Source organism: Platichthys flesus, chromosome 8, assembly GCF_949316205.1.
Source record: "Platichthys flesus chromosome 8, fPlaFle2.1, whole genome shotgun sequence".
In the NCBI taxonomy this organism is placed as follows: Eukaryota; Metazoa; Chordata; class Actinopteri; order Pleuronectiformes; family Pleuronectidae; genus Platichthys; species Platichthys flesus.
Window position 1 is genome coordinate 26,062,829 of NC_084952.1, and position 17,060 is coordinate 26,079,888.

General features: G+C 44.1%; 1 protein-coding gene across 2 annotated transcripts in view; it reads left to right on the top strand.

Moving 5' to 3' along the window:
* gfra3 (GDNF family receptor alpha 3) overlaps nt 1-16,267 on the top strand; it is a 78,014-nt gene extending 61,747 nt beyond the window's left edge. Inside the window, exons 7-8 of one of the 2 annotated variants that reach the window (XM_062393419.1) lie at nt 2,540-2,676; nt 14,032-16,267. In XM_062393419.1, the coding sequence (XP_062249403.1) occupies nt 2,540-2,676; nt 14,032-14,247 (353 nt within the window). In that variant the 3' untranslated portion in view covers nt 14,248-16,267. Of the gene's footprint in view, nt 1-2,539; nt 2,677-2,860; nt 3,489-14,031 lie in introns of those variants that run through there. The other variant, XM_062393420.1, reaches the window with a different exon arrangement.
* The last annotated feature ends 793 nt before the right edge of the window (nt 16,268-17,060 follow it).

A 17,060-nucleotide genomic window follows, 5' to 3' on the forward strand; every position in this document is an offset into this window, starting at 1 on the left:
AGTTGTATGCCACTTGAAGCTATGAATATTGTCAGCATTATCTTTAATAAAGTGTTATTATAATAAAGTTTCACCTCTGCCATTTTCACTTAGGGCAACATCTGTGTGCTGTATAGTTAGAGAGAGATGTCACTGCCCCTTGCATCGAGTTGATGAGATGTAATTGCAAGATAACTTAAATTTAGAAATAATAAGCCCCCCTGGCAGAGCTGCCGCCCCATGAGGTTCGATCCCAGCCTGCGGCCCTTTGCTGCATGCCGTGCCCCATTCTCTCTGCCCGCCTTTCACCACTAAACTCTCTCTCCTTCCTATCAAATAAATGCCATAAAAGCTCATAAAAAATTATTACTATTTTCTTAATTTTTCCAGAGAAGAAAGATAACCAGAGCTGATCGATGCACATTTTTATTGAGCACCAGGGACCGTTTTATACTGAAAAGCATATTTCCCTCTTTGCTAAGAAGTGAGATGGATCTGAACTGCTCTAGTATAGTCTTGTTCTCCCTGGTTATCCATACAACTTCCAGTTGACATAGTTCTTTGGCTTCTGACGTTTTTCCTTTCAGCTCGTCACCAAATGTTAACGTCTGCTACTGTTGAAGGTTAGGCTCACATGTCACTTGTATTTGCACCATTTATAAAAATCAGAATCACACTTCCCATCTGTAGGGGGACCCTGAAAACTCGTCTAACATTGTCCTTTAATCGGGGATCATGTGGCTGAGCCAGGAGGTCAAACCCTAAACATTGTGTTGTGAGGCAACAGTGCTATTTAATTTAATAACATTTTATTAAGTATAGTGGTATATGTATATCTTACAATACATTACCTCAAAGCACTTTAGATAGTAAGGTAAGAGACAACAGAATAGTATAACCACAATACAATCTGCTAACCACTGCTAACCACTGTGCTACAATGCTCCACCAAGCCTCTAAATTTCATTATAAATACGTTGTAATTGATTTAATCTGCCTACTTCTTACAGTAAAGTGAATGTGCTGCCTGCCTGCAGTGTTGTCATCATAGCATTGTTCTCGGATTTGGTGTCATTGTGCCTGTACAGACACTCGAACAAAAACCTGCAATAAGAGGCTGACCATGTCCTGCTTACCACACCCTCTCTCCAGCCCTGTACAACAGATGTACAATATTATTTTAATCTTCTGGTACGATACTTAACATTTCCCATTCTTTCTATTAACCCTCATTTTATTTTGTGCTTCATATTTTTTATGAAAAATATACTAATAGTGAGGAACTTTCTCGTTTGCTGCACCTCTCGATGTGCGATAATTCACATCACTTTCACCGTCTACGGAGAACTTCCTGTTCTAATGAAAACATCTGCTTTTAACCCCTGCCACTGCCGTTGTTGCCAAACCTCAGTGTACAGTAAACCACATTAAACAGTCTTTGGGGAACTCTGTCGATAAGATGTCCACAACACTATTATTATTGTATTTTAAGGATAGAATGCATTACAGCTCATGATCCTCCACATGCCTTTTATCTCTTAAATCTTAAGAAGCAATTTAGATAAAGAATTGGGGGATTGTTAAAAATATAGAAAGTCCCATTTGAAGTCAAGTAAACTATTATTTTCTAAGTTATTGTTCTTATGAAGCCTGTTTTAAAATCGTATCTCAGCATCAGAATTATGAAATCAGAATGAATGTGTCACAGTTAATGATACTTTGAGGAACAGCTCAAAGGGAATAATTGAGAAAAAAGACTTTGCTGTGATGTCTGCTGAATCTGTCCGGGTGGTAGGCTCCTGCAGCGATGATCACAGCTTGAACCGATTTCTGCTTCTTATAGATCAGCTATACAGCATAAGCATTCACAAGGGTGTCAGACCTTTTTTCATGACTAGAATTAGCATGTGTCCTGCGTCATCTGATCCCAAGTGGACAAAAATTGGTGAAAGCCCAAAGAGTTCCAGTACAAGGGTGTTTAACAAGCCTGATCAATTTAAGAAGAAGTCAGTTTTTCCCATTTCTTCTACATCCTTATGATTAAAAAAATAAATTCCATTTGGTCTTTGCAATCTAAAATGATGGATGTCTTTAGAGCCAGTCAAGACACATTTGGAGATGCATTCCAATGCCAGGTGGTGTATTAAAACTGCCAGGTATAAACAGGGTTTTACAGTCTGTGTCTGTAGCAAGAGGCTTCTACAGGGCTCAAGAGGTGTGACATGAAACGCTAGAGGCTAAAGACCTCTGGCTGCCACTCAGTCACAACAGCTGTCAATCAAACTGTCAATACAGACTGAGCCTGCTATGTCCAAACACTAAAGTCTGGATCAATGCATCAATGCACTTCCCATAAAGCTCTGTGATTCATCAAACTGCCGACAGCTCGAACAATAAAGCTGCCAAATAGATATGAAGTTTCACACCCACCCAGCTTCACAGCAGTCCAGCTGAGCCAGCACACACACACACACACACACACACACACACACACACACACACACACACACACACACACACACACACACACTGGCAGTGACGATGCTGTGTCTCTATGCAGGTAATTCTATCAGTTGGATGGGGAGCCCTGGCTCCATGCCCGCAGACGTCACCCCCCCTCCTGCTCCCAGGCCCTCCCCATTTGATCAGGAGGACGAGCTGATGAGCAACAACCACCTGCCTGAACACAACAACATTGTGAGTACACTTTAATCACAAACATCACCCCTATATATCTTGGTGAAGGTTGCAAAGGTTATGCAAGTACATCAGTGACCGCAAAGGAAAGGGTTGCAATTACTAATTATTTTTCAGATAAATTGTTTACCTTTTAAACATTTCTGGGGATCATGAATGTCTCTATCTGACATTTATCCAATAGATGGTGGAATACTTCAGTCTGGATCCCAGCGGTGGACCTACTGACAGTCCACAATTGCAGTCTCTACAGCCAAGTTGCGATTGTGGCTAAAAGATGCCAATTAGACCGTACAATATTAAGATACACAGAATAAGTCTCAAAGAATGGATTCAGCAGCACAGAATCAATGCAAATGGGTTTGTAAAATTGAGACTCTATTGGTATCAAATACTTAAATGAAATGTCCTCTATTCACTGCTTTAAGAAGCAATTTTATTTATTATTTATTACATAACTAATTAACATACTGTAGACCATTATTAAGATTAGTTTACTTTCAAGGATTTATTAAAGGCCTTAGATATATTTCTATAAAATAAGTTACTTGAAGATTGTAGTATATAAATATTAATAGGGAATGAGTGTGTAATATGATATTTTCCTACACGTGGCATCTATTGCACTTCTGTCTGTCCTGAGAGAGGGATCCCTCACATGTGGCTCTCTCTGAGGTTTCTAGGGGTTTTTAGTAGTTTTTCCTTACTCTTGCTGAGGGTTAAGGACAGAGGATGTCACACCATGTTAAAGCCCTATGAGACGAATTGTAATTTGTGAATATGGGCTATACAAATAAAATTTGATTGATTGATTGATACACAAGACTCATCATTATTATGTATGCAAACTGGAATATGGAGCATGCTCTAAGGGAAGCTGTGAGTTTGAGGGAATTAAATGTATTTATTTTCAGTTCAGCATTCAGTAATACTTTTGATTGGTCACATAGGCTTTCACTGACAGTTGTCGTGCCGAGGAGGTCAAACGTCTCTTGAACAAAATGGTGTGTTTTTAAGATCAAACGAGCGGCTGTGTGGCTGTTATCAAAGCACTTTGGCAAACCTTCAAAAGACTCTACTCAGAGTGTATGATCGAACAGGATCAATACTAAACACAGATGTCAAATGTAATGGGTTTAAAATATAATACCACTAAACACATTTTTGGATCATAAACCAAAGTATTGGATAAATTACAATTCTGAGTTGATAGACACATAACATTGGAATAATCCAAATGATCAACAGCAATGAACAAGTCATCCACAAATCTCTATGTTCTCCTTTTCTTTTGCTGTTTATTGGCAGTTGGCAAACCGCTTTTATTAACATTACCATCACCTAATGGAGGGAGTGATATATTACTTATTAACAGGCACTATTTATAGAAAAATAATTACTATTTGGTTTTTATTATTCAAAGACTAATCAAGAATTTGAAAATCATGATCCATCCTTACAAGGATTGCATTGCACATTAAATTTCTCAACTGTTTTGTTATTGGACAAGAACAATATTTTATCATCTAAATTTTGGGAATTGTTTGTCTGTCCTACTTGGCAGTGACAGGATTTGTTTTGTGTTTTTGCTCAGATTAATCTAATTTTGTGGCTGTTTCATTATCATTCATATGGGGATCAGGGTCAGAACTAAACAGTGATCAAATAAATGTTCAAACTGTCCAGACTGCGTCTTAAGTTCCGTCTCTCCCGACCAATCAGGGTTCACACGTCTCTAGCGCACAAACACGTCTTGGCCCTGAAGAGTTTTGAATTCTGTCCTGTTAGATAATGTGAGTCTGCCAACTCAGTAACGTACAGACACTGACAGATACACAGAGATGCAGAAAAGTGCTGTAAACATATGCTAACTGTATAAGCTGCCCTTGTCAAACACTGACCATTAAATAGTGCCCAATCCAATTGTGGACCTGCTGGCTACTGTAACCTTGGCCAGACTGCTATGGCTGTGGCTCCGTGGCTCCCAATATGCCTCCGTGCCCGAGATAATCTTGGCCTCCAGACAAGAGGGGATTCCAACTCTCTCCTCCTCAGTTGCCCTCCTCCTCTTGGTCTCTCTATCTCTCTCTCACGCTCTGTGTCTCTCTCCCACTGAATGGATTAGATGAGGTGCTGGTTGGAAGCAGTGCATCAGTCAAGCTTCATTAGTATGAATTTATTCATGCCCATATGTCTCCCTCCTCTTTCTCTTCCAACCAAAATCCCCCTCTACTTTCCTTTCTTTGTTCCTCTTATCCTTTCCTCAATCCCTCCATCCCACCTTTTCTTCTTTTACTCACCTGCTCGACATCTCCTGATCTGTCTGTCACTCAGCTGCTTGTTTCTTCAGGGGAGCTTTTGCTTGTTTCTCTAAAGTGATTTTTCCAGAGTTTGAAAGGTTTCACTTCAAAAAGCTTAGCATCCTCTCCAGCAGTGGAACAAAAAACGTCACATTCAGAGGCAGAGATGAGTGCTATTTGTTTTAAACGTAACATTTCTGCAGAGAATGTGTAGTAAGGTGGGATGTCATTTTGCGATCCAAAATTTTACTATATGCAGAGATACTCATGTATGTATGCATCAAATCAATTATTCAACAAATACAATTTTATTGCTGCAGCTCATTTTCACGAATCACAATTTATTTTATATGGCTTACCAAGGTGCGCCATCCTCTGTCCCTAACAAGAGTACAGCAAAAACTACCCCAAAAATATTACAACAGGGTAAAAATGTCACGGATATGGTGAGGACCCAAAAGCAGCACAGGCAGACGAAATACCAGTCAGTAATGACCTTTATTGTTCACTGCAGTCTTTAACAGTTCAAACAGTGGCAGGGTGAAAAGTCTTTGCTCACAGTGATCATCTGCGAGATCTGAGCAGGAGCGAGCCTGGTGTCGCTGACTGAAGGTAAAGTCAACAGCTGATGGGTTACCTAGCTGGCTGGCAGACAGGTCCAGTGGTGAGCTGTGTAGCCACAGAGCCGAGCAGGAGCGTAACCCGGAGGGAATAGGCGAAACTCGTGGTCGAACTCGTCCGAGAGTTTTGGACCGGTTTAACCTTGGAGACATGAAACGTGGGATGAACCCACATGGATCTAGGGAGTTTGAGCCTCACAGCCACCGGGTTGACAATCTCCTGGATCTCGAACAGGCCGATGAAGCGAGGAGCCAGATTCTTGGATTCCACCCGGAGGGGAATATCACGGGTGGAGAGCCAAACCTTTTGACCCGGCTGGTAGTCCGGGGCCTTGGAGCGGTGGCGATTGGATGCCACGGTGTAGCGGTCAGCGGCCCGGAGTAGAGCCGCCCTGGCTCGGGTCCAAGCCCTGCGAAAACGGCGGATGAAGCTCTGGACAGAGGGGCAGGATGCTTCTTTCTCAAGTGCAGGAAAAAGCGGTGGCTGGAACCCATAGGTGCACTCAAAGGGGGAGAGACCGGTGGCGGAACTGGTCAAGGTGTTGTGGGCGTATTCTACCCATAGAAGTTGTTCAGACCAGGAAGTAGGGTCTTGAGATGTCATGCAGCGTAGTGCCGTTTCCATCTCCTGATTCTTGCGTTCGGTCTGGCCGTTGGACTGGGGGTGGTACCCTGAGGACAGGCTGACTGTGGCTCCCAGGAGCGAGTGGAACTCCCTCCAGAACACTGAGGCGAACTGGGGACCCCGATCAGAGACCACGTCCACCGGGATGCCATGGAGACGGATGACGTGGAGAAGGAGTAGTTTAGCCGTCTCCTTGGCAGATGAAAGTTTGGGCAGGGGAACGAAGTGTGCCATCTTGCTGAACCGATCTACCAACGTCAGGATAGTAGTGCTGCCGCCGGATGTTGGTAGACCGGTGACAAAGTGCAAAGAAATGTGCGATCAGGGACGATGAGGCACAGGCAGAGGAAGTAGAAGACCGGCAGGGGCATGGTGAGCCGGCTTGTGCTGGTTGCAGGTGGGACAGGCATTGACGAAATCCCGAATTTCCTCATCCAGTGACGTCCACCAGAACCGGCGTTGCACGATGTCCTTGGTCCGTTGGATCCCTGGATGACAGGTAAGTTGAGTGCTGTGGGCTTATTGTAGAACCTCAGACCGTAGGTCAGGCGGGACGAACAGACGGTTGGGAGGGCTAGCACTGGGTCTGGGCTGGTCTTGACCTTCTCCTCTATCTCCCAGGTGAGTGTGGCCACCAGACGGGAAGAAGGCAGGATAGTGTCTGGGTTCGGTCCTGTCCCCCTCCTCCAAGAACTGACGGGACAGGGTGTCAGGCTTGACGTTGCGGGACCCCGGTTGATAGGAGAGGGAAAAGTTGAAGCGGGTCAGGAAAAGTGCCCATCGAGCCTGGCGTGAGTTCAGTCTCTTAGCGGACTGCGGGTACTCGAGGTTCTTATGGTCAGTCCATACCAGAAACGGCAGTTTAGTACCCTCGAGCCAGTGTCGCCACTCTTCCAAAGCCAACTTGACGGCGAGGAGCTCTTGGTTCCCACTGTCATAATTCCTCTCTGCCGGGGTCAAACGTCGGGAATAGAAGGCGCAGGGGTGCAACTTCTGGTTGGAGGCCGCTCTCTGGGATAAGATGGCCCCCACTCCTAAGTCGGAAGCGTCCACCTCGACCACGAACTGCCGTTCAGGGTCCGGCATTTGGAGGATGGGGGCCGAGGTGAATCGTGTCTTCAGGGCCTGAAAAGAGTCATTGGCGGCCGTGGACCAGAGAAAGGGCACCTTGGAGGAGGTAAGAGCTGTGAGGGGGGCCGCCACAGAACTGTAGCCCCTGATGAACCACCGGTAGAAGTGGGCGAAGCCCAGGAAACGTTGAAGCTGCTTGCGGGAATCGGGGAGGGCCAAGTGGTGACGGCAGAAACCTTGGCTGAATCCATCTCCACGGTCCCTCTCCCTACGTCGTACCCCAGGAAGGAGACAGTCGAGGCATGAAACTCACACTTCTCGGCCTTGATGAACAGGGAGTTTTCCAGGAGACGTTGGAGGACCTTCTGGACGTGATGCACATGTTCCTCTCTGGAGCGGGAGAAGATCAGAATATCATCAAGGTACACAAAGACGAACCTGTTGAGCATGTCCCTGAGCATGTCATTAATCAGAGCCTGGAAGACAGCAGGATCGTGGTGAGGCTGAAGGGCATCACCAGGTACTCGTAGTGACCGGTCTTCCACTCGTCCCCCTCGCGGATCTGGAGCAGGTGACAGGCGTTGCGCAGGTCAAGCTTGGTGAATATGGTGGCCCCCTCTAGGAGCTCGAAAGCTGAGGAGATGAGAGGCAGGGGGAACCGGTTCTTGATGGTAATGTCATTTAATCCATGATAATCAATGCAAGGGCGGAGTGTCTTGTCTTTTTTCTCCACGAAGAAGAAACTGACTCCAGCCGGAGACGAGGAAGGGCTGATGATGCCCGCTGCTAGACCGTCATTGATATATGTCTCCATTGCCCTCATCTCAGGAACGGACAGGGAATACAGGCGTCCTCTGGGCGGCGTGGCACCGGGCTGGAGGTTGATGGCGCAGTCATAGGGCCGATGTGGGGGAAGGGAGTTTGCCTTGGCTTTACTGAAGACCTCCCTGAAGTCCAGATACTCAGCCGGGACCCCCAGCACATCGGTGGCAGGAAGAACTCCACCCCAGGATCGCCCCTGTGGTCCAATCAAGGTGTGAATTGTGACGTCGGAGCCATGGGACCCCAGAAGAAAGGATGACGAGGAGAGTGCAGGATGTGAAACTGGGGTGTTTCATGGTGGTTCCCGGAGATTAACATCCGTATAGGCGCTGTCAGGTGGGTAACAGTTCCCAGAAGTCGGCCATCCAGCGCGTTGGTGGAGACTGGAGCTGGCAGTGGAATCTAACCGACACCCAGCTGCAGAGCTAGGTTAGAATCCATAATGTTGGCATCAGAGCCAGAGTCAATGAGGGTGGCGAGGGTCTGGGATCCCTCAGGCAGTAGCAGGCGGACCTGGCACAGGGATCATGGGCTGGAGAAGGAGCTAGATGTATGACTCAGCAGGAACTCCTTCCTTCCTGGTGAGCCCGACCTTATAGCGGACACCCGGAAATAAAGTGTCCCGCTTGGCCACAATACAGGCAGAGGTTCCCCTCGCGCCGTCTCCTCCTCTCTTCTGGAGTTAGACTGGCCCGACCCACCTGCATGGGTACAGGCTCCCCTGAAGACCGGCTGCCAGAAAGCATCGATACCCCGGAAGCCGCTGGTGACATGGCGGGCTGGCGTCGTCCCGCAAGCCCCTGATGTCTCTCCCGCTGTCTCGCTTGAATGCGAAGGTCGATGCGGGATGCCAGCTCGATGATGCCGTCGAGAGTGGAGGGAAGTTCGTACGAAATGAGTTCGTCCTTAATGTAGTCAGCGAGCCCCATCAGGAATGCATCGCACTGGGCAGCCTGGTTCCACTCGCTGGAGCTTGCCTGGGTGCGGAAGTGGATGGAGTAATCGACCACTGAACGAGACCCTTGGTTCAGACCCAGAAGCACTCCTGAAGCGTCCAGACCTCGGGAAGCTTCTCTGAACACTTTGCGGAGGTCAGCGACGAAGGCTTGGAAAGAGGAGCACGCTGGAGTGCGACTTTCCCACTCGGCTGTTCCCCACAGCCGAGCGTGCCCCGTCAGATGATTCACGGTGAACGCCACCCTGGCGTCCTCAGAAACGAAGGTGTGGGGTTGGAGGGCGAACAGGATGGAACAGTTCGTGAGTAACGGGCGGCAGCCCTCCGCGTCCCCGGCGTAGCGTTCAGGAACCCCCACACGAGGCGAAGGCAGAGGCAGCCGGGGCTGGTGGAGGCTGAACTGGTTCTGGAGGCAGAGGGACAGCTTGAGCAAAAGCTGAGGCGAACTGTTGGACCTGCGAGGCTAGCGAGGTAAACGCCAGCTCCTGCTTAGCCACTGCCAGTTGAACCTCTGCTGAGTTTGAAAGCAGCAGCGCCCCGTGGTGCTGGAGCATCGCCTCTACATTCTCCAGGCGATCCATCGGCGTGTGTGCTGGGTCCATATCTGGGCAGATTGTACTGTCACGGATATGGTGAGGACCCAAAAGCAGCACAGGCAGACGAAATACCAGTCGGTAATGACCTTTATTGTTCACTGCAGTCTTTAACAGTTCAAACAGTGGCAGGGTGAAAAGTCTTTGCTCACAGTGAGCATCTGCGAGATCTGAGCAGGAGCGAGCCGGGTGTCGCTGACTGAAGGTAAAGTCAACAGCTGATGGGTTACCTAGCTGGGAGACAGGTCCAGTGGTGAGCTGTGTAGCCACAGAGCCGAGCAGGAGCGTAACCCGGAGGGAATAGGCGAAACTCGTGGTCGAAGACAGAAGGCTGAGGAAATATCCAGGGCAGGCAGGTCTGGGATCGACAACAGGTGATCAGTCCGGGGAAAATACGCTGGAAGTCAGGCATAACGCACAAGACAATCTGGCACTGAAGCAGAGACAGGAGCAGGCTTAAATGCAGCCAGGGCTGTCACAGGTGTGGAGAGTTGGCCTGATGAGGAGGTGTGGCTGACTGGCAGAGTGGAGCAGAGACAGGTGAGTGGAAAAATACCAGCAGACAGGAGATGAGCAGACTGTGACAAAAAACCTAGAACCTCAGTGACAGCCACATGAGAGGGATCCCTCTCGCAGGACGGACAAAAGTGCAGTAGAGATTGCAAGTAGCTGAACACTTCAACCAAAAGAAAACTACTACTATTAAACTATTGTTATTTTGAGTATTAAAATAACAATTGCCTCTTGATCACACTAATCACACCTCCAACCAATTCCCATCAGGCGGCGGGGTCGAAAAATAAAAGAAGCAACTACAATCATAACACAGTTGCCCTGTGAACATATTTGACATGCCTCTGTGCATTCACCAAGATTCAGTCTAGAGAAGCATAATTCTACCAATAACAAGTTATTGTTCTAAGAGGTCCATCATATAACAGTGCACAATCACGTCCCACGTCACGACAAACTGAGGTGACTGCATCAAACAATTTTTGTAGTTTTCCAAAACCAGTGATCTGGCAATCTAACCCACTTCAGGTAGTAAATGGCCCAGGTGTTATATAAAAGTGGCTATTTTTTCTTCACAGGACTTTGTCTTTTCTTTTCATGTTCATTTTACTTTCTATACATTGGTATTTAGATGTGGTCAAATCATATATGTCAAAAACAGATTTGTTTCAAGTCAAGGCACAAGTTGACATTTCCTTTAGGTGTCGGGATTTATTTACCACTGAGTAATGTATGGAGCTAAATTTAATGCAAAATCTATACAAACACCTTCAAATTCCACACCATTCACTTACAAAATCAGTGTGGTTTGCAAATACAAAACACCATTAACAAACTAATGCATTGGTTTCACGAATACAAAATGCGCTTGGCAACAAATGCACTACATATTTCAAAAAAAAAAATTATGCTTCAGAAACAAATAGCCTTCCCCATGTAAATGTATAAAACAATTGATTCACTCTAAATAAAAATAATGATACTTTACAAGTATGACAGAACCTGCTGTTGTTGCCTGGAAGTTGAATTACTCAGTACATGTGTGAGAAATCCTCAATATGACACAACACCGGAAAAATCATGACAAAAGTCACTTAATATAATTTGTGTCATACTTGTAGAATATCTGCTTTTTGTCTTAATGGGATATATATTTTGTATTTGTAAAGCGGAAGGCTATTTGTTTCATTTATTAGAAATATGTAGTATATTAGTTTGACAGGTGCATTTTGTGTTTGCTTAATAAAATGCATTAGTGAATGGTAGGAAATTAGTAAAAACATGTTTTGTTTGTTTGTTAGGTTTGGCATGATTGTATCTCCCATTCTATTGCCTCTCTTAGAGTTACTAATAGGCATAAGAGCCTTTATTTGATCAACTTGGTCTCCACAGCTTTTTTGACTGCTCTCTTTTCTGGTATCACAAGCTATGCACTGAGCTTGTTTTTGGTTCTCTATCTCTGTTATCAGAATTTGAATAATTACATATAATATGATCGTTCGCGGAATAGTTTGTAGGAAGTTGGCACGAAGGTGGAGTGAGGGACTTTTCATTACTGTAACCATATTTATAAATGTTCTGTATACTCTTTAGCCCAGTTATCTTTAACATTAATTAAAATGTCTCTGAGGTTTTGAATTCCACCACCAATAAGTTATAATAGCAGCAGATTAAAGCTATAAGACTGTTAATAAAAGAACGTGACTAAGAATAGCTGTGCAAACTGGATGAAAGTTGAAGTTAATCAGAGGAGGCTCACTGTTGGTCAGGCTGTATATTTTTAACATTCCATCTTAAATTATTGTCAAAGACTGTACATAATACTGACTGGAATCCTTTTCACAAATAATTAACTACATTTTTTCCAAATCAATACAAAGGGGATACTAACATAACTATAATTAATATCTGCACCCTGAAGGAAAACTGGATAACTGCCTTGTTTACGGCTTCTGCAGCTGTCACACTAGATGATGAAAAGTTAAAACCAATCAAAAAATATAAACTAAACTGGCAAGCAGGCATTAGAGGCAGTATTTCAATGGAATGATGGAACAGAATATTATTATCAGTAAAATAACTATTTGCACACAAGATCCTAGCATGGGCCTTGGGCTCCTCCAGATGCTGCTGCCTAAATTGAGGATGAACAGCTGGGCGTAAGTTAGCAGTGGATTATATTCATCAATAGCTTTAAAAGTTTCAAACAAAGACTTATGTTGATCAAAGTGTTTAAAAATGAACACACAACACATTTAAAGGTCACATATTTCAAACTTTTGATATGTTTTATTTGAAGTTTTGTTATACATAAGAAGATTTATTTCCGCCAAAAACCAGCTCAAAATTGTATTACATTTCTTACTTAGTTCTCTCTGGAGCTCTAGAGAGAGGTTTATTAACCAATCAGAGCTACTTTCTGAGTGACGTACATGCAGCCAACCACAGCTTGCTACTGTAGCCTCATGAAACTTTTTGGATCAACTCATCAAATGCAAATGGAGATGGTCAGTGCTGAAATTAGACGGACAGTCATATTCAGACGAAGATTAAATGGCTGGTTTGGTGTGGAACTATACACCTCCGCCTTGGGCCTGGTTCCACTGCATGCCTGGATTATCAGTTGCCATTTGGATGCCCTCCCATGGTGTTGCAGTATCCAGGTTCAACACAGGAGTGCCGGAGCCTGCTGTCCTCTCCTACAGCTCACTCTCTTCAGCTGCTAGTTCCTACAGGTAGACTATTTAGTTACCAGAGTGCATTGAGGCAAGTCAGGGGAGCATGCAAGTCCACAGAAATGTTATCCATCATGGACATTAGGGAGGTGGGTGGTTGGGAAGCAGGGAAGGCTTGAATTGTTTTGGACTGCAGATCAGAGACCAGCAGCAGCATTAAGACAGATGCAAAAAAACAATGTATACTATTGGTGGCGTAATGGCAGAATACTGTGCATGGGTATAATATGGCAGGGTATTCCTTGTTCTGAGCTCTAACACAAGTCGGTGGAAAGGTTGCAGTCCACATGGACATTCATAATTATACTCGTTCTCCGCTCAAATTATCACTGGAAAACCACAGGACAGAAATGTTCCCTTCTTTCAGCAGGAATGATAGAAGGGGACACCAATCCTACAATCATATTGGCTGACTGCAAGAACTTGTTATCTCTGGTTTCATGCATGAAAGCTGGACATTCCTCATACCATACTTCAAAAAGCCCCAAAAGCCCATGTAAAGGCCCAAGGTTGCAGCCATACAACGTTTTTGTTTGAAAATGCATAATTTTTGCCATTCTGTTTGTAGAAGGACATTAGGCAAGAGCAATGTAAGAGAGATGTGATATGCAACAAGAATGCAATAATTAAGGATGAACTGGTTTATGCTGGGCTTTTTTCTTCTTTTTAAATCCTCTGGTTTGATCCCTGCCTCGAAATCAGTTATTGAGTGTGTGTGACTGCATACGTGCAGTCAATACAATACAGAAATAAGACAAAGTTCAGTGATAGAACTAATTAAATTTCATGTCAAATTGAATATATAGAGAATACATTATTTCTAATCATTTTAAGTTTTATTTAAATGTTCATTGTATTTCACTGGCATCACGATTATCCTCAAAATACATTTTAAAACTTAACATTTTATTGAAAATTATCGAATACAAATACAGTTTGACCAAATTAAATGGGTGTACCCGACACACAGATCTACACATATGAGGGAAATCAAAGTAGATCTTTACTATGGACTTTCTGAACGTTTGGGTGAACATTGTAATAGCATTTTTTTAAGCACTGTAAAGTGTGAAAATGCTAACATCCCCACCAGCTTTGACTTACAGTCTCCTCCTTGTCAGGTGGTGGAGAGCGAGGAAGAAGAGGATCTGACACAGATGGAGGAGGAAGGTGATGAAGGCGACCAGTTCGACGTCATTCCGCTGTACTCAGAGAGGGCCACTGTCTCCAACCTGGGCTCCTCTGGGACTGGGGTGGCTGCATCCCTCAACACCGGCCCTGCTAAACCCATACTACTGCTCCTTCTGCTCCTTTCTGCCTCGTTCAGCTGGGGGTAGAGCGAGGGATAGCACAAATATACAAACACACACACACACACACACACACACACACACACACACACACACACACACACACTCACATGTAACAGACCCTCCAACAGTCCTGGACTAATTGAAGTAAAATTATAAGAAGAAATGGACTTCACCTTTTGTCAGTAGCATCCCCTCACTTCTTCACTCCTGCCCTCATTCCGTCCTTCCTTCCTTTGCCAATAGCACTTTGGTCGACATGGTCTGACTGCAGCTGCTGTGGTGTATTCATGTCCTGAGAGCACAGGAGACCTTGCCGTTGCAGGGCCTTCACAAGCGGCAATCAACCAATGAGCATCATGCTGCTGTTCCACACGTAGGTCCAGAAATATTGATTCAACTCAAAAGGCCTGCTCAGTTATTGGCAAGTTAACACTGGCAATGTTAGCTAAGGTGTGTCATTGTGAGGATTCCTGACGCAGGCTACATTCTTGCTCTGTCAACAAATGTCCCAAAAGCTGATGATTTGAATGTCTTGTAATTTATAGATGTGCTTTGCCAAGATATTTGGGGAAAGTGGAAGTTAGGTAAATACTGTATATGTCACATCAGACTTTACAGTTTCTAGACATTACAATAGACTAGCAGAAGTAGCCTAAAGTGTGATTATTACTCCTTTTTCATAATATATTATCCATGATGCAGATTCAAATGGTAATAGCTGAATACCCAGAAAAAAAAAGAAACAATAGAGCCAGTATGTTTGTTTTAATGGGGAATCTACAAAAGGGAACATCTTAAACTATACACTTAAATATATTGAATCTATAATTTGCCTGTCCACTACTACACACTACTATGATGCTGCAGACTTTTATTGAAAATTCTGTTTTTATCTTGTATCTATTAAATTGCTACTTTTTATGTTACAGGTGTTTTGTAAATAGGTTGACTTGAGATGCAGCTATCATTACCTATCGAATGTTAACAATGTTATTACAAGGCATTTCACACACTCATTATTGTTCTCGAAAAAAATGTCTGATTTTTTCTGTCATTAAAATCCCTGGGCAACTGGTCCAAAAATGACAAAAAATTATTAACACAAAAATGACAAAAAATTATTAAAAAGCTTGTTAGCCTCTCTCCCCACATTACTTGAAAATCTGTTCAGTAATTTTTTCGTAATTTGCAGAGGTACTAATTTCACATCCCAACACTCTTCCAACTTTGCTATTTAACCTTGTCAGTCAGTCAGCTACACCCACATCCATTCTTTATAGTCCAGCAGAGTGTGAAGCATAATGAGTGAAGAGTCACTAAAGAAATGATGTGACTTGTGCAGACCGGGTGTTTTTGTGCTTGGATGTGAATCTATAACTAATGTAGAAATGCCCCAAAGCTGCAGTCAGACCTTGTTTTTTCTTTCTTTTTTTCAAGGAAATGATTTATATATTTATTTTGACCTATTGATGGATGATGATTTGTACCCCTGGGTTTGACTTACCTGTATATGGGTCAACGTAACAACAATAGAACAGGGAACGGAGGCTGATTTACAATGCATCAGTCAAACTTTATCATGGTGATGAATGGAGTGATGTTCTCTCCCTGCCGCTGTCCCTGCTCTACAGCCATGGTGATGGACAAATGACATACTTGTCTCTTATTGTTTAATGAACATCAAGTGGCAAGTGTGTGATGTGAGTTTATGCACACTGGTACTTGGATCAGCCAGAAAGATTGCAAAGAAAATTGGTTAAAGCTTTTTGTTCTAATTTAAGTCTTGCATGTCATCATTCTCACATACTTCTACACAGCCACACATGACATATAGATGGCCACACACACACACATTTGCAAATATACTGCCTGCCATATATTCAGCCGATGCAGCTCTTTCTTGCTTCATTGCTCTGTCCCTCGCCTTCTCTACCTCCCTGGTGAGTCAGGACCAGGGCCCAAGCTGCCACAAGCACCAATATGAATAAAGCCTTCATAATAAAAACAACACACTAGAAACTATATGAGCTCTAAAATGGCAGAACAAATCAAATAGCTCCCCAGCAGGCAAAAGACACGCGCTACTTCTGACGCCAACAAAGAGACAAAATGAAGCGAGTTAGAGAGAACGAGTGGGAGAGAGATGTATGGAGGAGAAATTACGGGAAAAAAACAAGGCCATGTCCCTGTGTGGTCTTTGTGTGTTTGATGTTTTACTTGTTTATAGTTGGGGGCTCATAATCAGTCCCTGACAACATCTCTTTATCATCTGACAGACTCCTTGGGGGGAGGGGTGTGTGTATTGGGGGGTGGCGGGTTGGTAGAAGTGGGTAGGTTGGGGGTTATCAGGCAATGATAGAAATAGTGCGGTATAGAGAGAACAGAAGGGACCCCGGAGCAAAAACACAGCAGAAGGAATCGCCAGCTCTTGGTTTTCTGTGTCTTATAAATCTTTTGCTGACACTAATTTTTGCCTCATTCCTTCCCATTTCTGGGGAACATGTACAATTAACTTCCATCTGCAGGGGAGCCAATGATGGTGGAGGGCAAGGAGACAGAGGGAAGGAAGAGGAGAGAGGGAACTGAAAGCTAAAGAGAAGAAATTGTGATATGAGGAGAAAATAGAGAAAAGCGAAAGGAGGAATTTATGAAAAGGGAATGGGGTGAAAGAAGAGAAGAATAACATTGATAAAAAAGACAAGACAATAATTCAGACAAGAGACAGAGACAAATGTAGATGAGATAGAAGGAAAAGGGAAAAGAGAAAGAAAACAGAAAACGAGATAAGAAAAAGGACTTTGGAAGCAGTGGTGAGGTGGAAGAATGGAAAGAGGATG